This window comes from Tyto alba, unplaced genomic scaffold (assembly GCF_018691265.1).
Source record: "Tyto alba isolate M040663 unplaced genomic scaffold, T.alba_DEE_v4.0 Super-Scaffold_45, whole genome shotgun sequence".
In the NCBI taxonomy this organism is placed as follows: Eukaryota; Metazoa; Chordata; class Aves; order Strigiformes; family Tytonidae; genus Tyto; species Tyto alba.
In genome coordinates, this window is record NW_024881321.1 from 19,727,444 (window position 1) to 19,753,409 (window position 25,966).

General features: G+C 42.6%; 1 protein-coding gene and 2 long non-coding RNA genes across 5 annotated transcripts in view; 2 read left to right on the forward strand and 1 right to left on the reverse strand.

The window, feature by feature from the left end:
* RBM26 (RNA binding motif protein 26) overlaps positions 1 to 5,506 on the reverse strand; it is a 56,675-nt gene extending 51,169 nt beyond the window's left edge. For all 3 annotated transcript variants that reach the window (XM_032999555.2, XM_032999556.2, XM_032999554.2), the window contains exon 1: positions 5,075 to 5,506. In XM_032999555.2, the coding sequence (XP_032855446.1) occupies positions 5,075 to 5,145 (71 nt within the window). In that variant the 5' untranslated portion in view covers positions 5,146 to 5,506. The remainder of the gene's footprint in view (positions 1 to 5,074) is intronic.
* Position 5,507: 1 nt separating this feature from the next.
* On the forward strand, positions 5,508 to 7,711 carry LOC116963323. The gene is made up of 2 exons (XR_004408090.2): positions 5,508 to 5,586; positions 5,920 to 7,711. It is a non-coding gene; the product is annotated as an uncharacterized LOC116963323 (long non-coding RNA).
* A 9,321-nt stretch (positions 7,712 to 17,032) lies between these two features.
* LOC116963322 lies at positions 17,033 to 19,859 on the forward strand. Its single transcript, XR_006166812.1, has 2 exons — positions 17,033 to 17,210; positions 19,322 to 19,859. It is a non-coding gene; the product is annotated as an uncharacterized LOC116963322 (long non-coding RNA).
* The last annotated feature ends 6,107 nt before the right edge of the window (positions 19,860 to 25,966 follow it).

Sequence of the window (25,966 nt, forward strand, 5' to 3'; positions counted from 1 at the left end):
CTTAATATCAATATTTTAATTCCATCACAATTTTTTTTACACAGAAGCTTAGCAGTATCAGCACTCTAAGTTAGGAACCTTGACTTCACAAATATAGCAGCTCCCCGTAAGTCAGGTGAACAAACTATCAAGTTTCATAACAGATGTAGAAAAGTAACTTCACTAGTGTTATGAGTGTGATATACCAATGGCATGTATTTGTGCTTTATTTATCTTAGTTATAAACAGCTTAATGTAAAGTGTTATCAGAGCTAGTGAAATGAAGAGAAACATCATCTACTGCCTTTGAACTTCTTAGGAAGTTTCATGGCAAACGAGTAAAACCTCATTGTGGGCCAATTAACATTATTGGGAGAATGGTGTGCCACATATAGGTGGAAAGGAATGACAAAGTTTTGCATTGTACATTATTTTTATTCTCTCAGTATCTTGGCTTATTAGCATATTCCTTACACCACTGTTAAACCTTTTTTATGTAACTGGATAAAGATAACTAACTAGTAACTTATTATTCATTACGTAAAGATCCAAACAGCCAAAAAATGTGATGAGATTTAACAAAAAAAGGCTGAAAAGCATGGCAAAAAAATAGAACACTGAAGGCATAACTGAACACCAGAGCATACTGTTTGACACGAAATATTCCAACTACAAGTATACTCAAAATATTTTTAAACAATTTGGATTTTATTCCCTCTGACATAAGTAGTTACAACACAATGATCACTTACAGAATTAACCAATGCAAAAATCCTTTCTATTTTAAAGAGGTATGCCTAAATACTGCATAAACATTGTTTTAGTTATTTTTTCATCTTCCTTGCAAGTCTGATTTAGTATATGAACAAACCTTCCTAAAAATGTAAATACAGCAAAGTAGAAAAAATTAGATATGGGAGCCTTAATCAAGTTGTAAGTAAAATTCAGTGGGCCAAAAGAAGATTTTAATTAAATTTATTTTACACAAAGTAATTAAAAAACAAGAAAATGTTTCACTCTAAAGAATTAGGGCAAGGGGGAGAATATCACAATGGCAAAATGGTGAGTGCAGCATTAGTACGAAAGAGCTCATTTTTTTACAGGTAAAGATTCAAACAAATTCAAGAAAAAAGATTAAAAAGACATCGCTACTTGGAACTTTGTCAAGCCAGATCCTGATATTCTAGCAAGGATTATATACACAGTTTATATAGAATCTGGAATGGCTTTGCAGAAAAGAAACCCATCACAATGGATACGGCTCAGTGAGGACCTTGTTAGTACAGAAATTAGCAGTGACAGACATGAGGTTAATTCCCAGTTTAACATTATTTTCAAATACTTCACAGGAGCCATGCCATGGACAAGACAAACTGTACAACACTAGAAACTAAGCATACTGCTGTCTGAAAGCAATGAAGACTGTTGACAACTGCCTTCTTTACCGAGCTGACTGGAGTTGAACATACAAGATAGTTCTAGTCAAATACAAAGCAGCCACAGCACAAAAAAATTACTCTTGCCACTTTGTTTACACTGGTTACTACATTCACATAGCTGTGTGCATATTTAGTAATTCTCTGTACACTATACTGAGCTGCTCAAAGAGTTATTTCCAAAACCACAAAAGCAGCCTCTCTTTGAAGAGCAGTAGGAAATTACTAGAGAACTATCACCCCTCAAGCAGAGCTGGACTGTGCAAATGCTCCAGCACGATAGGTAGCATTTGCAGTTTCTACCTCGCTGCAACAAGACCAAACTCAGACATGGAGTTGTTTGTGTGGAGAGTCACCAAGACTTTGCCAAAGGCATTAGGGCAGTCCAAAACAAACAAAAGAGAACACAATAACCCATCAGAAACAAACAAAAAAAATTCCAAAAATGAAATTCTCCATCACCCCTCTCCTCCAAACATTCTTGCCTATGAACAGTGTTTCCCAAAGGCACCATATGAAAGCAAATCAACAACCAAATGATGTGCAGTCCATACAATTATGTAACACACTTGTTTCATTACATTAAAATGTTAGCATTCTTGCTCATGCTTTAAAATAGTTTAAAGTTAAGACTTAATGATAAAATGAAACAATCTTTATGGATATTGCTGCTTTCTAGTTCTGAAACACTGTATTTTAAATGTACACATATTAAGGCCTTTGGGACAAGCTATACATCTTGACTAAAAATTGCTAGCTACTTGGAAACAGGCAACTTGGAAAATAAAGCATGTTTTAACTACTCAGCTCTAGATAACTACCACAAATATAGACCTATATATGTGTGTATAAAATTTATTTATATATCTTCTGAAATGCACTTCTCCCCTTAAAACTATCAACACACCACCTTCATAATGATCTAATAGAGTGGTGTCTTCCTCAGTCTAGTTAGGAAATTTGGCTGCCTATCTTGCAGCTAAAGGTTTGTGAAAGAGCCACGAGATAAAAACAGTTGGCACATTTTTTTGTTTCATTAAAAAGAAAAGTCAAAAATTATTTTCAGGCTATGGTCTCCAGACAACCAGCGCTTAGGGCCTCATTGTTCTAGTACTGCACCAACAGCAGTTACTTCTTTAGAAGTTACTTCTTTAGAAGTAACTGCACGCTAAAATTTTCATACAGCCAGAAGCTATGGCTGTAGGCACACATTTCAGATAGCTGAGATCAGAAGCAGCTCCAAGAGTATTTGACTGCTAGGAAATTACCATACTTTTCCACCACTTCCAACATTTATTGGAATAATGCAGTTACATAGGACACTGCACAAAATTGAATGACAGTTGAATTTAACAGTCCCTGCTGGCTTGTTTCCTCCCAAAGCTAAAAATTCAGAGAACTCAACATCCTCCAGGTCAGCAATTCCCTACCCCATGACATAGTCTTCCAACTTGAGAACTGAATTTGAACTGATCACACACCATACTTAACAGAAACATGATGGTCTTTTTAGTGCTAAAAGCCAGAAAACTGCATTGATTCCAAAAGCTGAAAATTCAAATTTCACCCTTTAACTACTGACTATCACTAGCAGGTATCACAGCTCAATAGTCAAACAAATTGAGAAACATGGAACAACCCGAGTTTGTTACCAGAATAAGAAGTTTCTACTACACATCACTAATGAATGGAGCTTGAGGGGAAAGTCTGAGGAACCATACTGACCTCCAGCTAAATAGTATCTGGCAAGCTTTCAATATTTTTTATCTTGTCAATAGGAAACATTTACTATTCACTGGTGAAGTTAAACATAAGCTCTGAATTCTCAAGAAACTGTGGAAAAACTGCAGACAATTAACTTTGGATACAGAACTGCAAAATCCAAAGAACCTTATGTATTTACTCAATAAAGGGATTTTGAAGTCAGCTGAAGCCCTCCTGTAAATGTCACTAACAGAATTCCAGTTTCAGATTTCAGAGAATTTAAAAATACTCCTTGTAAACTGTTTGAAGCTAACATACCAATCTCCAGCTGCTGACCGAGAGAGGTGTGTATTATTTATAATTTCAAATTACGAACATGTATTTTGGAAATAACAAGATCTTCCAAAATTAAAGTCTGTACCAAGCCTCTTGACCAGCATGCTAAATATCGATATCAAACTGCTGATTGTCATTAACAGAATATTCATGCAAGAAGGTATCCAGAGACTCACAGGGAGCATTCTGCACCGGAGGACTAGGTGGATCTATTACCACAGAACACAATGTGCTCTGTTATTCTAATATTACCTTACCAATGTGCTCTATTATTCTACTATTACCTGACATTGACCGAAGAGAAGATTAATTCACCTACCCAAAACTACACCTTTACAAGAATAAGATGTTTTGGGGATTTTTTGCAAATAAATAAAAAAAAAAAATCCTATCACAGTCTGAAGGATCAAACCTTTTATATGAAGGCAATCAGTGTAATTTTCTGCAGGCCTAATTCAAAGTCCACTGAAATTAAGTTCAAGAATCATCTATTTCTGTGTGGTTTGGGTTAGGCCCTATGATAAAAAAGAACACCACACCTGCCCCCTCAAAACACAAGTGAATCTCTCCCTAAAATGTCCCAGTATTTCACAACTTTTTTCAAGTTATTTCAGCATAAGCCATACAAACTATACGTATGCATACATACGCTTAACTAATGGCTATGGAAGCTATAAAGCAGACTTTTTTTTTTTTTCCCCATTTGATAGCATCATAGTAAAACCAACAGCAGCCAAACATCTCAGAAGAAAAGTTAATACCAGAATTAATTTACAAGTTCTAGTTCTAGACTCAAATGAGGCTCCAGCAATTTAACTCAGACATGTTAAAATGGTGTTTCAGAATGACAAGTCAAGTGCATGCTTTGACCTAAAACGCTTATAGACACCACACTGCCAGAAAACAAAACCCTTAAAACAAAGTTCACATCTTGGTTCCACTAAAATATCAGAGAAGGAAGACATGGACTAGTTGCAGAAGAGGCCCAATTACTCACATGAATGTTATGCTTAGAAGCCAAGCAGGTATGCACAAATATGCAAATTATTCTCTAGGGCTCCTACTCCCAAGCGCTTTACTGATGCAATTTTTATTCGGGGGCAGGGAAACAAGAGCGTCAAATACTCAAAACGACTGAGAACGACGTGCGACCACTCGATAGAAAAAGCTACTGGGCACAGACCCCACGATCCTGGAAGACGTCCCGATGGCACCTGAGCTCTCCCAGAGAGGGTCCCCGGCCAGGGCGGCAGGCCGTGGTTACTAACTTGGCCTCTACGGGGGCTGAGAGCCGGAGCACGGCGAGCTGCACACGCAGACACATTATCTCCCGCTCTCCCTGGGCTACAAAGGGAAAGACGAAGGCGGTCGCTAGGGGGGGGAAGCTGCCTCCTCCGGAGAAAGACGGTCCTACCTCCGGGCCGAGAACGGCGCCGGGAGATCGGGGGAACGACGCAACCCCCGCAGGAGGCGGCCGGGGGAGAAGGGCGCAGGGAGGGCATCTCCCCGGCACAGCCTTTCCCGCCCCTACGGATCCCCGTCTTTTCCCAGGGAACGTTTATTTTGGAGGGGGCGGGAGAGAGAGAGAGAGAGAGAGAGGAAGGGTCGCGGCTACTCACATGGGCTCCAAGGTTTTGCTGAGCCAGGATTTCAGCGCCTCGAAGTTTTCTATGATCATTTTAACCACCATCCAGAGCGGCCCGGTGTCCCACCCCCCCCCGGCAGCAGCAACAACAGCGGCGGAGGCGGGGTCCGCGCCGCCCCGCCGGCCGGGACCCCGGCTCCCGCCGCGCCTCCTCCCGCCCGCCGAGGCCGCGGCCGCCTCCCGGTTCGGCAAAGGCCGCCTGGCAGGGGCCGGAGGCCCAGCGCCACGAAGGGGGCGGAACCAGCCGAGCAGCGGCTGCTCCCTACGGGCCCCGCTCTCGCTGCTCCTTGACCGGGGAGCGCGGTCCGGCCGCTCCGCAGCTCCCCCCCCACGCACACACACACCCCGCCTCAGCGGCGAGCGGAGGGCAAGGGGGGGCCAGCGAGCGACGAGCCCCTAAATGCACCGGCCTCCCCACCCCCCCCCTCCGCCCCCCTTCTCTTCTCCCCTTAGCCGCAGCGCCAGACGGAGCGAGCGGGCGAGCAGGTAAGATGGCGGCTCCCCGCTGTCGCGAGAATAAGGAGTCTCGCGAGGAGAGGGTGGCGTGCGGGGCCTGCCGGGAGGCGGGGCCGGCCGGGCGGGAAGGAAGGGCAGGAGGGGACGGAGATGGCGGCGGCGCTGAGGGGCGGCCCGCGGAGGGGAATCTCCGTTCCCGTGAGGGGAGAGCGGTCCCCCGGCCCCCGGGGGAGACGGGAGAGCGCTGTAATAAGGAAGTGCGCTCTGGGGAAGGCACGAGTGCTCCATTCCTCCGCCCTCCGGCGTGAACTTCCGTAAATGTTTGCAACTGACAGGACAAATAATTTTTTTTTTTTTTTAAAGGTCGGAGTAAAAACAAAAAGTCTCTGAAAACACGCGAGTTGTCAGCAAAGTTCTGTGCCTTCGCGACGCCTGCCCTGCGTGGGGTGGGGCAGTGCTGTGGGCTGGTGGATGCTGACACCCACCCGTGTTGGGGGGTTCTCCGGCCAGTTCGGGCCACAAAGAGTGGACCCGACAGAGGAGCTGAGCCCACACAGATGCTCGGTCACTGCCAAAGACAACAGCAGTCGGGGTGCATGGACTAGTACCCTGAAAAAACAGTGCTTACCAGTGTCGGGGCCTTCCCGTGAAAAGTTAACGTATGCTGCTACTTTCACTGGTACGTGGGGTTAACCGGGTGCTGAAAGAAAATGTCCACAGTGAACGTACCTCGGTCAGTCTGGTGGGCTTCTGAAAGATGGGTGTCTCACCCAAGCTCCCAAGTGAGGTGCTCTGCACAGTTGATGAACACAGGTGTTTCAAGATTGTTCGCTCTTTCTCAAGGCAGAGGGGATGACTCTTAAGCTGCCTGCCTTGTTATCTCAGATAGAGAGGAACTTGAGATAATTGACATTAGATGGCAACCATGGTCTTGGCTGACCTGTCAATTTATGAGCATCCTGAAGTCCTACCTTTCTAATGCAGTTGGAATAACAGCAGAAAGAGCCCTTAATAGCTAGGGTGAAGATGAGAAGACATGTTTGGAAATAAGGTAGGATGCCTGTCTGTTCTCCCAGCGTGGGAACTCCTTCAAGATCCGTCCCCGGGTTATTACTGCTCATGGGAACCCACCACGGACCACTAGTACTTCTGTTTGAAACTGCTCAACTTTACTTTGCTGCATCTGTAACGGCGCAAGGGTCCTTTGGCAGTTACAACCCTTATTTACAATTTTCCATGCCACTGAGAAGCACTTGACCTCAGCAGAGAGACTGACAATAAACCCAGTATCTGAGACAGCTAAGTAAGAACTGGAGGAGGCTAACGATGCCTGCATGTGATTATTTGAGGCTTGATTATCCTCCTTGAAAGTTTGTTGAAAACTGGAGAGTGCAGCAAGCCAACCAAATTAGCTGCCAGCTTAGTAGGTACTTCAGTGAGGACTTCCCAATTACAAGATGCACTTTGGTTTCCTTACGTGTTGGAGAATGAACAGCACATCTTGTCAGTAGACAGAAAATCACCAGAGCCTGAAATTCTCTGGAGACTGCTCTGTAGACATCTAAAAAGTCCTTGGTTCACAGTCACCAACTTGTAAGTTAACTCCCGCTGAACATGTAGAAGGGGTCACTGAGCTTGGGATTCTGATGGGGCTTTGAAGGGATGGGCACATAGAAATTAGGCATTGTGATAAGAATCTAAATTTGGGTTTGGATCTGTCCTTTAATCCTTTGCAAAAGCCAGTGTCTAGTGGAAGTAATTCAGGCAAGCACTGTGTCAGTCCACTGCACTCTCATCTTTGTAATTACCTTTGATCCTTGAATATACAACGGCGAGCAAGAAAACACAGTCTCAAAGACTTCCCCACATAAATGTATGGATATAACCATGGTAGCAGCTTCTCTGTGTTTGACATTCCATTTTCTAAACTGCTTTCCAGCCATTCAGAAGCACAGTGCTATAAGTAAATGAAATCTGTGATTAGCAAAAGGATTTCATGAATACATTTTATGCACTGGATAAAACTTGTTGCATGTGGTAATTTTTGAACATTACTGGGTTGATAGAAATATGCTGTTACGACACTTGTGTGGCAATATTCATAGTAACTAAAATAAATAAATAAATAAATAAATAGATACTGCTGACATTCCCAGTTCTAGAGTTTGCAGACTTGAAATTCAAGGCCTTATAAAGATTTAGATCCCACATCTTCAGAAGTGACTGCAATGTTCTGTAGCATCTTTTAGGCAATGTTAATTTAATTTCATATCAGGAACTAGGGGAGTACCAAGTAAAACTATTTATAAAATTTTTAAAAACACAAAATAAAGAATAGTCTTTTCTTAAACTTTAGTCACGTGTGAAGTTAGTATTTTAACTGAAAAAAATCCTGAAGATCATATTTAATTTAATGCAACTTAATAGAGAAGCTGTGCAAAGGGTCAAAGCAAGTATTGACTTCTACAGTGTAATTTTTCTGTGCAACAAATAAGTTTCTATTTCTCCTGTAGCTGTTCAATGTAAAATTCATGAACTGTCCAAAGGAAAATAAAACATATACTAAATTTCATCCCTACCTGTGCAATTAAAACCCTGAAGAAGATAACAAGGAAAAAAATGAATCTGAAAAGATTGGAAAGCAGCTAAAGAAAACCCGAACACTTTCTCCTTAGGTTTCAACAATTTAACACCTTCATTTAAATAATCAGTTTCTGTTGCTAAACGATAGTGATATTCTATATCATGTGTATGCACTATGGATACCAAACATTCAATAGAAATGAAATAATAGGGTTCTTAGAAATATATATTCTGTGGATTAATATAAAAAGTGCATTTTAAGATCAATAATCTTAAAATATAAATAAATTTTTATATTAATAAAGTAATACAAATCTAATTCGCTTATTTATTCATGCATCAGAATTGCAGATTCCTAGTAGCCCTGTTGGCTTGTAAAAACTCTGAGTTCTTCAGAGTAGTATAGATGTTTTCATGTATAATAACTCTCAAAGTTCATGGGTTTGGTGTGTGCTTAGTTTGCAGTAGTCTTATCTAACTCAATTTAGTGACCTTTGATGTCTAAAAATAATGGGTTGTATTTATTCACATTTTTATTGTCTCATCTACTCATGTGAGAGTTGAATGTTACCAGCCAAAGACAGAGATATCAAGCCTTTTTGAGATTTCAGAGATTTTATTTCTGCTGACTCCCTTCCAAAGCTATTGCGCTTGTGCTCATAAACAATCTTTGTTAGTGTGTAAAGCTGCAATTTTTAAGTGTTACAGATTTTTCTTTCAAAGCTGACATTTTTTAAAATGTCCACAGATCTCTTTTTAACTGTTTTTAACCTTTAATTTTTTAATAAAAACAGTAGTTGTGGAAGAGAATAACTTTTGGGCACATCCATCTTTTTGCCAAACCTATCCTACCTACCTTCATCAGTCAGTGTTTATGTCATACAGAAAAAAGGTTAATTCTTTTTTATTTTTTTGCATGTTCGGGTTTGGTTTTTTGTTTGGTTTTTTTTTTTTTTTTTTTTAAGAGTTTAATCTTTTTGAAGCTGCCAAACTGATCTATGATGTGAAATTCTTCAATCTATCCTTCTAACACTACATCTTTTTATTTAGGAAAATGCAATTGCGTTTGCAATTGGATTTAAACATTCATCTCTGATTGTAGGTTTTCTACTAGAGTTAAATGGGATTCTGTTTTTGCGCAGCAGATGTAATCTGCCAGTTCCAGACTTGAGGCCCTTAGTGTCTCCCAGAAAAAGCATTTAAGTGTTACAGGCCTCAGATATATCTGAGTGGATGATCTGGAGATCAAGGGTGCCAAGTTCTTGCAGCACACCACGGCCCCCTAGCATCAATGCACGGGTTAAAACAGCAGGGCTGATAAAACTGGATGACATCAGCATGGCTTGATGGAACAAAAACATTTTTGTATGTTGTTCAGATTTTTAGTTTCTACCTTAACTGAGATTTGGGTTTTGCTCTTAGTTGCTCTTTAGATATGTGTAGATGTACATCTGTAGATGTACTGACTTTGCTCTGTGTAGAAGAGTCAAATCATATTCTTCTTGATACTTCTTGTGTACTCTGTAGTGAGTTTCATCTCAGGAGGCATCAGTGTGAGTTTTGAGGACAATGTCACAGAATGGATCCAGACCTGAAGACTCCCCCTTCTCTCCTTGACAAATAGCAAATTTCTGTCAATTCCCGAGTGTCCGAAAGCTGAGGCATTTCTGCCTTTCCTCATAAATACACCTACTAATGCTTCAACAGAGCAGCAGGTCACCTTTGTATTACTCTTACTGGACTGTGTCTCAAAACGATCAATCTTTATATGAATGTTTAGTCCTTTACTTTTTTACTGTTGACTCCTGCATAGTGAATTGAATCAAACTGAGCTATCACTGCTTAAAAACTGTAAAAGCTCTCAGACCAGATGGTCTTTAAGATCTGAATGTCTTCCTCTAACCTTGAAACCCCAGAAATTTAATCATTAAATATGCTGTGGACATTAGATGACTTACCGTGACCATGGTCTTTCTATACAACAGGCCAAAGCTATAGGATTGTGTATCTCTCCTGCTTTCTGTTGCTGCAGGAAGAAGATAGGTGATACAGCTGGAGAAAAGGGCTCTACGTGGCCCTGCTGGAGCAGGGAGGTTGGACCAGATGACCTCCAGAGGTCCCTTCCAACCTCAACTATCCCTCAATTCTATGAATGGCTTTTGACAGTGTCCCAAAGCCACAGGTGTTTGAAGTATTTGTAGCTGGTGCATGTAGCATTTAGTCGGAGATTGCAAGTCATAGAATTGAACGTTGCATTTTTGAACTGACACAGCAGTTGTTTAACAGGTTTTCTTGAAAGCCAAGGTCAGAACAAGTTGTTACAGTCAAAAGTCAAATATACAAACTCTGTGTTTTTTATTATCATTTAAATATAGAGACAGTACCAGTAGTGGATATTTAACAACGTATATCACACTTCTAAAGTCACATTATGCTAAGTCTATATTGTGTATCTCTACATGGCCCTGTGTCTTAAAAAATAAGATGGGTCGGTTTTGTAATACAAGATGCTCATGTTGTGGAACCTCATTAGTTTGTACTAACGCAGGGACAGCTTGTTGTGTACTTTCTCATTAGCTTGTACTAACATGGGGACAGGATTGCTCCACTTTGCCAATGGCAGCAAAATTAAGCTTGGCCCCTGCTTGTGCCTGTGGGATGACTGGGAAAGAGCCCACAGTGTAATTAATACCTTCTCTTCCCAAAATGTGGTGGAGCAGGAAACGAAAGCTATAGCTCATAACTTTGCCCCTATGACACCAACCGGCAGAGCTTCATCTTCCAGAAATCTTCTCAGTGCAGTCAGCAAGTACCAGCTGTGTCATTTGGGTCTGTGTGAGCAAACAATTATGGGGCAGAGCCATGCCTGGATTTGTGCCTGCACATGGGGTAAGTGGCCACCCCCATTCCCCAAGTCCCTTGGGTAAACTGCTGTGATGGAGGCAGCTGTGAGGCCCCCGTGCCTTGCAGGAACATGGTGGCTCCAAGAGCCTGGGTGCGGCTGGAGGCAGCTGTGATGCTGATGACGCCGCGGTCTCATCTTTTGTGTCATGAAGCACATGCTCTATGTGTGGGATTTACTGCTAAGGAAGGGAGGCTGGCTTCCTAGTAATTAAGTAGGTCCATCCCAAATGTTATTTCCACACTCCTGCCTACTGGGCGTCTTATACACCAGCTAATGCTCAGCCCCATTTTTGGCCATAAGCCTACAGTTTTGGGCCACGTTGCACAGCACGTGGACTGTTGGCTCCTGGAGTGGCAGATTTTGAGTTGGCACTGCCTAGTGTATTTTCCTATCCAAATCCTATGCAGAAATAGAAGACACAGTATCCTTTCCATTTCAGGTGTTAGACATACAGAAACTATCAGAGGATGCAAGCAGGATCTTGATTTTGCCCTTCATGCTACCCCTTATGTCCAGCCCACCTTCCTGTTAAACTGAACATGTGTAGAGAAAAATTATTTTTCCAAGCCAGCATTTGTGCAGGATAGGCCATGCTGGAGATACAGTGTTCCTGAGCCACACTATGAATCACCTTTGCCTCTGATATGGCTCAGCTAGCTAAGATCATAACTGAACTGGTAGTAAATGAGAAGAATAATCACAAGTGGCAGAATGTACTTTATCCATTGAAACCACTACTTTACTTTTTTGATTATAAATAAATAGTCTTTTCAGTTAAAACTCTACACCAGCCGTCATTAAAAACTGCTCTGACAAGCCACGTGACTAACCCAGCAAAGATGGCTTCATACTAGAGATGTAAGAGCTCCATGTTGAGTGTATCAGAAACACTGCCAAAGAATTTTAAAGGATACCTTCTGTCATATTTGAGGTGAAAGTCGTATTGTTTACACTATCAATTCTTCTTCACAATAGACTACTGTATACAGAATCACATATGGTGAAGCTGCGAAGTCTTGGTTGTATGAGTTCTTCCTACAGAAATATACAAATAAATTGCTCCTGAAAGGATGAGGCTATCTTTTATTTCTGTTACTGTTTGCTTTGGGAGAGTTATTTCGTTTAGAATTAGATAATTTTAAAAGGATCTAATTTTAGTATTAAAAAGGTTATTTAAATCTTCTTTGTGAAAAATTTATTAGATAAACTATTATTTTAAAATTTTCAGATTGACAACCACAGAGATCAGAATTTCTGTAACTGATTGGATTATTAAAAATTACTGCACTATTATAAATACTGAAAAAGTGCTGTCATCCATTGTGCAGGGCATTTTTAAATATTTCAACTGCCAGATCTTGGAAAAAAACTTTCAGGAAGTTTGGGAATAATTTTTTAACTATTCTAATTTCCATTTGAAACAACTTTTAATTTTTCTCGTTAAGGAAGATGAAGCAGTACAGTGGTTTACGTTTCTGTTCTCTCTGTCCTGCACAGGCCCCAGCCCTGATAGGTTAGGATTTGTTTAGGTCAACGCCGCTGCAGAACCAGAAGAGGGAGCACAGACATTGTTTCTTCTTGGTCATGCTGTGGAGGCAACTTCGATTACTTCGCAAAGAAAACCACTAAACCTATTTTTAGAGAAAGGATTGTAGAATACAGTTTTCCTTCTTTTATTTTTTAAGATTTTCTTCATAAGATGTAATTAAGGTAAAATTAAGAACTAGATATTTTCATTAATTCTTACCAAGCCAAAAAATCTATTAATAATTGTATGGATGGCTGGTATAGCATTTTAACATTTTTAACACTTTTTACATAGTATTTTTACATTTTCTTCTGTATCCACTGAGGAAGGTGAAGCTTATCAGAATCCAAATATAGTAGTAAAGCTTGATTCACTTCAGTCTAATATTAGAAAGTGTCTTTAAGCATGTTATTATATTTGTACTCTAACTTCAGATGATATATTTACTCAGTAATTTTCAGGTATATTTCTATTAAAAACATTTTAAAGGCACAAAGGATACATAAATTCTTTCCAACTTTTCAATAGTAATTGTTGTAACTTCTTGTATCTCACCTCTATCACAATTTCTTCTATTTCTCAGTTGTTATAATTTCTCATACCACTCAGGTGTTCCTGACTTTGTAGAGAAAATCATCAGAAAGTTGCACCCTGAGAATCATTTCTACTACTTAATCTGTTGATGTAGGAGAGTCGCATTGCTTTCCTGTAGTAGGACTTGTGTGAAGCTTTTTTCAGAATTCCTGGAATAAAACTAAAATGTATCATCCGTGTAATGGCTTTGTGGTAGTGAAAAAAGATTCACTCATGCCTCTGGTTTTGCCTAAACTGGCTTCCATGTGGGATTTGTGAGAGCAGGACCCAAGATCATCTATGGATTACTTTTTCCAAAAGTGGACATTTGCAAGGAATATGTGGCATGATCTTGGTCTTGTCCTCTTGAATAAACATAGTTAAATATTGCACTTACTCTTCCAACTTTGGTCCTTTTGCTTCTCCCTGTGGGATAAATTACTGCCCCAGTAAATGGATTGATGCTTAACAAGCAAGTTTTGGTATTACAGAAGTGTAAGTTGATTTTGTGATAGACTTAAATGAAACTAGCTTTTTAAATTTTCTTTCATGTCAGCACCTGTCTGTTGAATAGTACCATATGTCTTCTTTCAAACCTCTTCCTGAAGTCTGTGTTGTTTGCAGAACTGCTTGTCAGATTATTAATTATGTTTATTTGTATTTCAAATTAATCTTACAGATCCTATTGACTAGGTTTGAACTTCAGGTCCCAAAGGTATTAACTCAGGAAAACTCCACAAACAGAATTATTTTGGTTGTTATCGAAATAAGATAGGGTGAATATTACTTATACTGTATTCTGGGTATGCTACTGAATGTATTATATTTTGAGCACATATTCCTGTGCTGACACCACAGGATGACCATGTTCACAAATCCAAAACTTTATACCTTAGCATCGTTCTCTTGAAGCCAATGGAACTGCAGCCTACAGGAGTCTCTTCATTTGGTGTATTCATCCGTAGGATAGCCCTGCTGTCATAGTGATTGTCACTGATGGGTCAACAGCAGGTTGTCGTGCGACATAAGGACTTGGGAGCTTTTTCACTTTTTACCTTTGAAGCTGCAGGCTTTGTGCATGAGGGCCTTATTGCCCTTTCTTTGCAGAGTTGCTCATCGTTTTGGTGTTGCTTATGCAAAGGAAATGATCCTTTCTGTATATAGGTTAATTTATTTACATTTAATAAACAGCATGACGTTCTGTTAGACTAATTATCAGTTTTGCAGATTAATGAAAATTAAAAACAAAAGCATGGTTTATGCCTGGTATAAAAATATATGAGCTTCTTTTACGTATTAAAAAGCTGCCATCATTTCGGTTGCAGATCTTCGTAGCTACAGCAGCTACAGAGCTGCTGGCTACCATACCCTAAGTTTAAGTGGACACCAGACTTCATCTGAAGGCTTTATACCAATGTAATACTGTTTGAGACACCACTCCATTAAAATAGGAGTTGTTCAACAATAGGTTTCTAAATGAAAACCTGAGGATGGAAACTTGTTCCTCATTGCCAAAGTGAAAAGAAGCATGAGGCGAGGCTGTCCAAAGCCTAGCTGCTGCACTTGAAGAAAACATCCCTTGGGTTTCCCTGGGCAGACAAGGCATGCTCTTGGAAGCCTGGTCTGCAACACAACACAACACAACACAACACAACACAACACAACACAACACAACACAACACAACAGGTCTGTGTCCGAGGAGCATGAACACCATCAGGAGGAGGACCACGCACAAGTCAGGCAGTGCCCGAGTGAGGCTGCTGGCTGTCCTGGCTGCCGACTGTGGTTCATGGCCACAGACTCTCTTTCCCGGGCGCTCATGAAGCAGGAGGCTGGCTTCTCTCTTAGACAGCACACAGCCAACACATCAGGTCACTTGGTCACTCACCATTGTCTCCCCATGGCTGCTTATCTACTGAACAGATAGTATCTTATTGCCTGTTGTTCGTGTATGGAGAACTTGTGGGAAGTGGGATGGTAGGAGGCTGTCTTCGCCATGGTGATCACAAAGCAGTTGAGTTGAAAAAATTTTTTGGGGCCACAAGATGTTACTTCTTTTTTTCTGCAGACACCAGAATTTCATCAGAGCACTAATGTTGCTGATAAGATATTTCTGCTGACTTCACATGACGTGGATCAGTCACATCACACCATCATCATCATGTTGCCTGAAAATATTAAGGGAAGCAACCAGAAGCAGCATCAATTGCTCATTCTGCATTCATTCATAAGTAATAGATCCTTCTCCCCAGCTCTGGGTGAGCCCCTGGCAGTCAGAGTCCACCTTCCTCTCCCACATCTCCAGCACCCTGCAAGTTATATCCCTGCAAATATAACTTGTCATTAGCAGAACCTGTAACTGGGGGCTGTTATCTTCCCACCTCTAGAGAGCCAGCCATTACCAACAGAACATGGGGCCGAAAAGAGAATTCCTAAACAGTGAGAGTGGCAGACACTGAACATTTCCAGGTGGGGACAGCAAAACAATTCCTTCAGATTTCTTAACAGTATTGGCTGCAGCCATAAACACATCTCATTATCTACCAAGGTTTGTGTAGCTGTTCTGTGTAACCCAACAAGTCACACAGCCATGCATTTGCTACCACATGCTATTACAAGCATGTCTGAGATGCTTGTTCATCTGCTCAAGGTGAGGTGATGACCCACCTCTTCTCTCCATTTTATCTCTTTTTGTTGCATTTCCTGAAAAGCGGAAGGCTGGATGTAGATTTATACAGACAAAATTATAAGGGCTCGGCTGTAGTAAATGTCTCAAGAGATTCTGAATTCCAGAAAAGATTACTGTCTCATAGAAACTCAAAATTAACATTTCTCACTGAAAAACATTGCTGTTTCTATGCAAATATTTTTTTCCCTACCAATAATCTCAAGGAGCTTCAGCTAGAACTGAAAGGTGGTGTTTTGTTTTGTTTTTAAATATATTTTTTAACAGACTTTAAGTATGGAAGAAAATGCTGCTGAATAATTTTTTCTTATACAAAATGCTTCTCAAAGGACTCAGGGATGATGACATTTGATAGATCACTGAAACTGTCACCCTGTTTCAAAGCCTTTTCAAGATTGGGGCAAGCATTGGATCACATCTGGCTGTTTCCAAGAAACTTAATGATGGGAATTGGGATCATGACCCACTAGCCTGAAGTTAAAAATTCAAGCAGCAGTTTACTTATTATAGCTTGCAATAGGTAATAATTGGGGGGGAATATCGACTTTAAAAAGTTGTCAGGTACAGGACTGGGAAATGAGCGGTAAGTGGTGCCCCACATTTGCGGGGCACATCCTGACAAGGCATTTGAAACCCGGGGGAACTGTCACACCCCACTTTCTCTTCTTTACCTGGCCATACCCCAAACGCTTCGTTCCCAGCAGCTGCTGGGTTTTTTGCTGGTTTGTTTTCTTTCTCCATTCCATTTATTCGTCAGGCTAGCCTGACACGGGGCTTCCAAATCGCCGAGGTAACCGGTTCCGTGAGCGAGGAAGACCCAGCTCCTCCGCCAGCGCTACCCCCGGTGCTCTCCTCTAGACCTCGCTCCTCCCTTTGTGGCCGCCGAGCACCCGGCCGGGACGCCTCCAGGAGGCAGCCCGGGCCCCGCCGCCCCGCCCCGCGGCAGCCGGGCGAAGCCAGCGGCCGGAGCCCGGCGAGGCGGCGGGAGGAGGCGCCGCCCGACCCCCGGCAGCCGCTGCCCTCAGCGGGACCGGGCGGCGCCGCCATCACGGCGGGAACCCGCCCCGCGCGCGCGGAGGGGGCGGGGCGTCCCGCCTCGCAGCCCGCCCGCCGCCATTTTGGCCGGTTGGCGTCGCTTCCGCCGCTGGGAAGTAAACAGGGAGGGAGGGAGCGGGGCCGGCAGCGACGCGGGCGGGACGGGACGGGCTGGGCCGAGACGGGCCGGGCCGGGCCGGGCCGGGCTGGGCTGCGCTGCGCTGCGCTGCGGGACGAAGAGGCGCTGGGTTCGGCTGTGGTGGAGGGAGCTGATGTCGCCGGAGCGGAGGCGCCAGCGCGGCCCGAGCGCCGGTTGACGCGCAGCTCAGCAGGGAGCCGCCAGGTGAGGGGCCGGGAAGCGGCTGATTCTTCCTCTCCTTCCTCTGGATCCCGGCTGCGCCGCCGAGGCAGCGGGAAAAGAGGGCTCCGAGCGGGGGGGGGGCGGGGGGCGGGCGGCGGGCGGCCCGGGGCCCTGCCCGGGAGCGGGAGCGGGGCGCCCGCCGCGGTCTGTCAGAGCCCCGCGCCGGGCCGGGCCGGGCCGGGGGGGGCCGGCCCTGAGGCGAAGCTTCCGCGGGAGTAGCGGGGCTTGAAACCTGCCCCGGCGTAGTTATAGGGGGTCGCTGCCCCGCTGCCTGCTCACGGCAATGGTAGTAAACTGTGGCTGTCTCGTTGTTTTCAGCAGGGCTAGCTGTTGGCGGTGATTAAGGAGCGGGTAGGTTTGTGTCTGGGTCGCCCCCTCTTTTAAGTCCGTTCCCCCCATGAGTGCGCTCGTTTTGTTTCTAGAACAGCCGTACTTAAGGTGTAAAACAACGTGAGCTTTGCTTCTTGTCCTACTTGGTGACTGAACTATGTGATTGTGGTTGAATGCGACTGTATTTTAAAATTTTTGGTGTAATGAGTTAAAGATCAGCAGAGTTGCTATTCTGGATTTCAAGAGAGCAAACTTTTAGCTACTAAGAGAACTAGTTTGCAGTGTCACCTGGGAATGTGCTTCTGAGGGCTTAAGGAGTCCATGAGAGCAGGTCAGTTTTTGAGAATCACCTTTTAGAAGCCCAGGAGCAGGTAGTCCTGGGGTGTCCTAAGTCGGGCAAGCAAGGCAGAAGAGCAGCTTGGCTGAACAGGGAACTCCTCCTGCAGCTCAGGTGGAAAAAGAAATTGTATGATTTCTGGAGGTGAGATCAGGCTTTGCAGGAAGATCACAAAGGTGTAGGTCACGTGTAGGGAGAAAACATGGAAGGCCAAAGCTCAAGCAGAGTTGAACCTGTCCAGTGTTGTGTTAGACAATAAAAAGGGCTTCTTAAAGTATGTTCATAGCAACAGGAACTCTAAGGAAAATACTGGACTGTTACTTGATGAATGTGGTTACTTGACAAATGGTGATGAAGAAAAGGCAGAGGCATTTAATGCTTTTTTTACCACAGTCTTTGATATTAATGATAAACCTTGAGGTGCCCCCAGTCCCCTGAGTTGGAGGACCATGAGTGTGGGAACAGTGATTTTCCATTTGTGGATACTGCAATTCTAAGGGATCAGCTGAATATATACAAGTCCATGGGGCCTGATGGATTTCATCCCAGAGTACTGAAGGAGCTAGTGGATGTTATGGCAGGATCCTCTTTATCATCTCCCAAAAGTCTTGGGAGTCTGGGGAGGGCTCTGCTGACTGGAAGTTGGCCGGTGTTATTCCAATCTACAAGGAGGGCGTGAGGGAAGATCTAAGGAAATACAGAACTATTAGTCTAACCTCAGTTCCTGGAAAGATTATGGAGAAGATCATACTGGGTGCTATTCATAGGCATTTAAAGAATAATGCAATCGTCCAGCACAGTCAGTGTGGGTTCACAAAGGGAAAGTCCCACTCAGTAATTTGATATCCTTCTATGGTATTTTTCTACCTGCCTAGAGGATGAAGGGAAGGCAGGAGAGGTAGTTGTTCTGGATTTCAGTAAGGCTTTTGATACTGTCTCTCACAGTAGCCTGGAGAAGATGTCCTACTGTGAGATGAGCCAGTACATGGTGCACTGGAGGAAGAACTGGATGAAGGGTGGGGCCCAAAGTGTTGTATTCAGTGGCTGGTATAGTAATATGGAGTGAATGAAGGTTTCCCGTTTTTAACACCTTTTACGGACTATGTTTACACTTTCTTCTGCAGCCTCTGAGGAAGGTAAAGCTTATCAGAATGGATGAATCCTAGTGGATGAAGGGAAGGTGATGGACGTAGTTTTTCTGGATTTTAGTAAGGCTCACATTAAATGCCGATAACAGCAAGAACACAGAACTTCCTCAGACACTAATCTGAAATTGAATTATTTTCTAGAAGAATAAATAACTCTATAAGGATTTTCTATCTGCTGTTTATGCAAAGGTGTGCAGGATTTTGCTATTAAAAAAAAAAAAGATGCAGCACATCAAATATAAGAAACCTGTTTTGTTTGTTTTTTTTTTTTTCTCTAGGAAAAGAGGAATGAAGACACACAGAAGATGACAATGATGTTTTACACAGTTCCATAAAGGACTCTGACCTGGCCTGATGACAGTGATTTTTTTTGCATCTAACTTCTGATTATTGTAGTAAAATGCCCCTTTTTTTCCTTTAATTTTCCCATATTGCAGCGTAGGTCTGTCATGTATTTCAGTGATGTTGTGACAGAAAAAGCCCTCTTCTAAAAATTCTCCTCTCTTCTCACTAGAGGGCTCTCCCAAAATACTGACAGGGGACAGTTCCACTTACAGAGACACTTCTACTCTAGATACAGGCATTTATAGAAACGTTTTGGGCATGGTAATGGCTAGCCTGCAATGAAATTAAATCTCATCTTTGTCAGGTTTTGCAAAAAGAATTGGATATTGGTGTTTGCTTATTTTTTTAATACAGGCATATATTTGCCAGGGGGGTTACTGAAAAATAACCTGTGCACATTCTGAGTGAAGCTGGCAGATTTTTAGATGTATAAATCTTGTAAATGTAAGAATAAACACAATTTTTACACAAGTATTTCACATCTTCATTATCACCCATAGTAATATGTTAATAAAGCTGTTGGGTCAAGAAACCTTGACTGTGCTACAAATCTGAAACTAAACACTTACACCAGTGCTCAGTAAATATGTCGTTCAAGTAAAAATAGAAACTACTGTCATCAGCGAAGGGTATCCATGAGGGAATGATATTTTCTATAAATACACTAAGATACTTGTGGATTAGCTTAATCTAATGAAGAAGATGTAAACAAACCAAAGGATGGAGCTTTGAATGGAGGAAGTAGAATGCATAGAAAATGTTCAAGGGAAACTTCTCTGCTCGTTAATCCTTAATATTATGCTGTGTTTAAAAAAAAGAGCAGCATTTCTTGTTCGTTGACCAGCTGTTACATTAAGAACTTGTAAAATACTATCCCTAAAGAAGTCAGTCAACTTTAAGATGAATTTCAACAGGAACAGAATTTATTTTATACTTATCTTACATTTTCAAACATCAGCCCGTGGTTTTAAGTATATACATTTCAATTTTCTGTGTGAGATAGATAGCTGAAAAGGGACACATTTTCAGAGGGTGATTGCTTAGTGTTTTCTGATTGTAACATTATCTCAAAACCAGGTATGTTTGTAACTCATTCAAAATAACTGTTGACGTTTTAAAATTTAGGCCATGGAGTTAGAGACACAAGAATGTTTTCTAAAGAATAATTCATTTGCTTGCTATAACCCTTCTAATGTTTCCATAGTTATCTGTAATCAGAAACTGATGGCTAGAAGTTAATTTGATATTCAGATAATTTTGACAAAACTTACATAAAAATAATACTAGAAACTTTAAAAATGTTGATGAGGATATGGATAAAAATACTGATAATAATGCAGTTTACAGTCACATGTTACAACAGGACTTCTACAGAAAGAAGTCCTTTAAACTTACTTGCAATGAAAGCATAGACACAAGATACAGAAAGGGAGCTCTTTCAGCTTCAGAATTTGACTCGTATCAACATTTATTATAATCTTGTTGGTTTAAAAACCAGTGCTCCTCACTATTCAAAGAGGGTGAAGGGTGCAGAAAGCCTGCAGGTAGATGTCATATCAGATTATGAGGGAGCAAGAGGAAGACCTGGTTTCGCTGACTGAGGAATTCTCAGCTAAGCCATGCAAGGAAAATACCAGCTGGCTTTGAAGCCCAGCCAGATTTAAGTGAGTTAAATTAGTTCGTGTATGGCCCCATTAAAGTCAGTTTGTATTTGGAGTCAGTGGGTAATCTTAGCTAAGGGCACAAAATAACTTTGGAAGAGATAATTTAATTTTCCTTTGGCGAAAGTTACAAAGCTAATTAAACTGTAACTTAAGTAGAGTACAGTTAATGTCCACACAGACACTAACCATTTTAATAAGTGAAATTATAGTAGTGGCGTTTTAGCATTTAATGAAAATCTGCAGATGTTTTCTATTGATTTTTCTCAAGGGTATAGCCCATGATCATATTGGGCTATATATAGTCTAATATATATGTAAACAAAATAATCCACCATAAATGGGATAATTATTCTAAAGGATAATGAGCAGCAAGAGGAGGTAAAGGACTTTCATGTAGCTAGACAATAAAAGTTGTTGGCCAGATACACTGTCTACATTTGGCCTTTTTTCATTGTCATTTTTGGCATTTTCTAGTCGGTAGAAGTCATACTTCTGTTATTTATTGATCCTCAAATGCATGTTTGGTTTTGTACATACACATAGAAATTAGCCACGTTCCTGCTCCAGCGTTACCCAAAACACTAGGTGCTTACAATACTTCGAGGCTTACATGATGCAGTAGAGTACAAGGTCATATTGGGGGGCGGAAATATAGATCTATATAGGATGTATTTTAAAAAGAGAGTTGAATGAAGAAAGAGGGTTATTTGGTTCATAACAAGTTACAAGCAGTTCCAAAAACATCTGTGGCACCACCTGTAACGCAAGGACCCGTATGTGCCTCTGTGCTCAACACAGGGCTGTGCTTGCTGACTGCTGTCCGGCTCGGCCCTGGCCGGAGGCAGCAACCGTGGGATCCCCCACGAGGGCAGGGGGGCTGCGCGGGCAGCGGCTGCCTGGCAGGGTGCAGTCCCGTGGCACCCAGACAAGAAGGAAAGAGGAGAGGTGGGGCTGGTGACTGGGCCAGCCAGCAATCCGGGTTGCTGGACGTGTCTGTGGGGATGAGGCAGGGCTGGGGTCGAGGGAAGTCGGATCAGCGGGTGGGGATTGTGTCTGACAGCAACCGAGGTCAGGCACCACCCGCCCATCTCCTGGGAAGCCCGTAGCGATGAGGCGAGTCCAGGTCAGGGTCCTGGCATGATGGACGAGTGGATCAGGAAAGGGTTCTTGCAGCCATTCAAAATAATGATGTACTGCATGGGGTTTTTTGTTATTAGTCAACGTTTCATCTCAATTATTAGAACGTGGCCGTTGCCAGCAACATGGCCAAATGCTACGTTGCTCTTTTTCTCCTTTCCTGTTCCTGTTTTTTTTTAAACCTACAAATTCCAGTTGACTCTGAGAACTTGGTCAGAATTCCAAAGCATACCAAAAAAGTGGAAAAGTTTACAAGGTAAACAGAAAATACCGATATTATTAGCACCATTTTTCAAATGAGGAGCAGCACTCGGTCAAAGTTATACCTGAAGACATGAACTCAGTTCCACAATTCCTGTGCAAGGCCAGTCTCCTGCCCATCACTTGGCTGGCGAGGGGTCCACGTTCCCTGGTAGCGACGAGCAGTTGCGCGTTCCCCGCTGGAAATGCCCGTGACACAGAACTGGTGCCATTGGACCACTGGAAGGTTTCTGTGCTCCGACCAAACTGGACGAGGTATTTGCACTACTTGAGCAGCGTGTGACCGCAAAGGTAATGTTTACATTATCAGACCCAGGCATATTTTCACATTCCTCGGGGAAGACGCACAGCCAGCTACGAGGCACAGGCACGTGCTGACTTCCATATCTACTCCTAGGCCCTCATTTCTGAGGGAAATTTCTGAGGCTAGACAGAAACGAGAGAGCCACAGCTGCCTGCATGTCTGTTCTGTCAGGGGTTCAGGACCCCACCGCGTGGCCCCAGCAGGTCAGGCTAGCCATAGACACAGACTGACATGGTTGCTTAGGTCTTATCCTAAACAGAAACGCTTTTTGAATTCAGGCATTTCCTGCCATCATTTAACCCTCAAGTCCTTTTGTTTTACAATTTAGCCCTTTCCTGCTGCACGTGATCGCTGGGTAACTCAGAGCATCTGGAGTCTTATGTCCACCCAGTCTTTTTCCACAAATTTCTGTGAGAAAATGTTACAGTGCTTTTTTGAAGAGACCTGATCCTGAGCAGTGCAAGAGGAGCAAACCATCAAGTGGTCACAGCTTTAGCTTGAAAAACCACATTGCTTTGCAGTCTCATGTTATTTTAAGCATACACAATGGACTTTCAATTAAATGCAAATTAACTAGCTGATTTGTTTAGTAACTGTGTGTAACCAAGCCCTCACAAAGGCAAAAGATTTTCATACTTTTCATCTTAACATTATATGCTAAAATTGAGTATGTGAGAACAGATGCTGACATATTATCCATGATGCAGAATATTTCTGGATCTCCTAGTGTGTTTCGTGCATTAGTGCTGCCCTGCAGATGTTAAAAAGTAAGCTAATTTTGGAATGGTTTATAACCTATACAGGCTGTAACAGACTAACCTTGCATCTCAAATTAGCCTGTGGAGGTTGGTATGTACATGTGCTATAAATTAGACATAATATTTTTATAAATTTTTAAGGATACTGTAAAACTATAACATAAAGTACAAGTAGTATTAAGTGATGGTAGTTTATTAAATGCATACACGCTGTATATTATTGATCACTGTTACAATTTTAAAGTGTCTAGATATCCCAAATGTCTGTGGGCTCTGAACAAATACATTGTATGTGACAGTTGATGCTATTAAGGCTGTAAGGTGCAGAGAAAAGGTGGGAAAAAAAAGGAAAATACAACAGTAGAAAGAGATTTGCCAAAGCAATCGTCATTTTATTAGGGTGTCTTCAGTGTGCTGAAGATTTCTAAGTCCTTTAAGACTTTGCTGGTCAAAATGGAGTAGACAAGTGAAATAGCCATGCATTTACAATTCATTCTGGACTTAGCTAGCCAATCCACCACTCAGTTCAAATACTTTTTTAAGTCTAGCTGAAGTCAGCAAACTTAAGCTCTTCCTGTCCTGAAAGCCAGCAGGTTCTGGACCCATCCAGGAAGGATGGCTGACCAGTGCTCTGCATAACCTCCTGTGCCCGTGGCACTCTCATGGCATATTTATGTTTCATGAGATTAAGCAAAAACGTGCTCAGTTTTGTGTCTCACCCCAGTGACTGTCAGTTTAGGCCCCTCTCATCGTAAGGAAAGGATCCACTGGTGCTTTTTCTCACTAGGTGTTGAAACGGTTCAATGGATAGAATAACCATTTTGGTTTAGTTACAGTGCAAGGATATCTACTCTGCAGGTGTAGAAACACTGGAGCTGGCACTGGCACCACGTATTTTACAGGACATTAGACCCGAAGAACATCAGTTCCTGAGTGCATAGTACTCACTGAGTACATCACAAGATGGGACTTCAGAACCTATGTATTTTTTTAACTTTAGACAGACGTTAAACACCTAAATAAACCTTTTTTTAAAAAGGTATCTTCAACACTTCAGCAAATACATTTATCTTTGTAATGAAATACCTGTTCAACTAAAGCTGGAGCAATGTAGATGTCCACAGTACTACTGTTTTGCATACTGTGCTTAGCTCCTAACCGGCCTTTGACCTAAAGGCAGTGACATGAACAAGAGTTATAATTCAGTATACCTAGTTTTATGTCTATAGGGTCAGCAAGAAAACTGTGGGACTGCACCAAGGAAAAGTGGGCCTCTTGCTGAAGGTGGTGGGTGATTCAGGTGGCAGCAGACACATAAGCTCGAGAGGCTTGATAACTTCTTTCCCTCAGCCTTCATGGACAAGGTCTCCAAGGCCACTGTGCTTAGAGAGAGGGTTCAAGGAGGAGAGGTGCAGTCAGCTGTGGCTGAGGATGAAGTCATGGATTACTTCAGAGGACTCATGCTAAGCAAGTCCATGCGACCTGCAGGGCTGCAGTGCTGAGAGAGGTGGTTGATGTGCTTGCAAGGCTGCTTTCGATGGTATTTTAAAAGTTATGGAGATCAGGGAAGATCTCTGGTAACTGGAGGAAGGCAAATGTTGCACCCATCTTCAAAAATTCTGAAAAGATGATCTGGGCAACTATAAGAAAATCATAGAATGAGTCCTCTGAGAACAAACTTGTGGCACATGAAGGTGGAGAAGGTGTTGGGAACCATCAGCATGGATTTACGACAGTCAAGTCATGCCTGACCCCCCTGATTGCCTTCTGTGATAAGGCAGCCAGACTTATTTATAAGGGAAGAGCACAGGATGACACTTGTCTTGATTTGAGGAAGGCTTTGATACTGTGTCTCATAATCTTAGTGTATCCATGTTAGGATGCTATGAGCCAGATGAGTGAAGAACGGGTTGGATGATGGGGTCAGAGGGCAGTTCTACTTGGAGGCCAGTACCAATAAGGATTTATGCTCTGACCTGTTTTGTTTAATGTCTTTATCAGTGACCAGGAGGAGGTGATACCAAACGGGGGGGACTGGGCAATAAGCTGGCAGGCAGGGCTTTTATCCAGAGTGACCTAGACAGGCTGGAAAAAAATGGACCAACAGGGACTTCGTTAAACTCAACGAGAACAAATGCAAAATCCTGCCTCTGGGAAGGAAGACCCTCTGGTGGTGATACAGGTGAGGGGAGCAGCAGCTGTGGGAAGAATTGCTTGGGGGACAGCAAGCTGAACGTGGGCCAGCAGTACACCCGGGCACCAAAGACAGCCAGCAGCATCCAGGGAAAAGTTGTTGGGAGTCCAGTAGGTCTAGGGGAGTGATTATTCCCTACTTCATTCAGCGCTCGTTAGACCACATCTAAATGACAGGATGGCAGGCAGGTGGCTTCACAAAGGGCAAATTGTGCCTGACTAATCTGGTGGTCTTCTACGATGGAGGTTGGTGGATAAGGG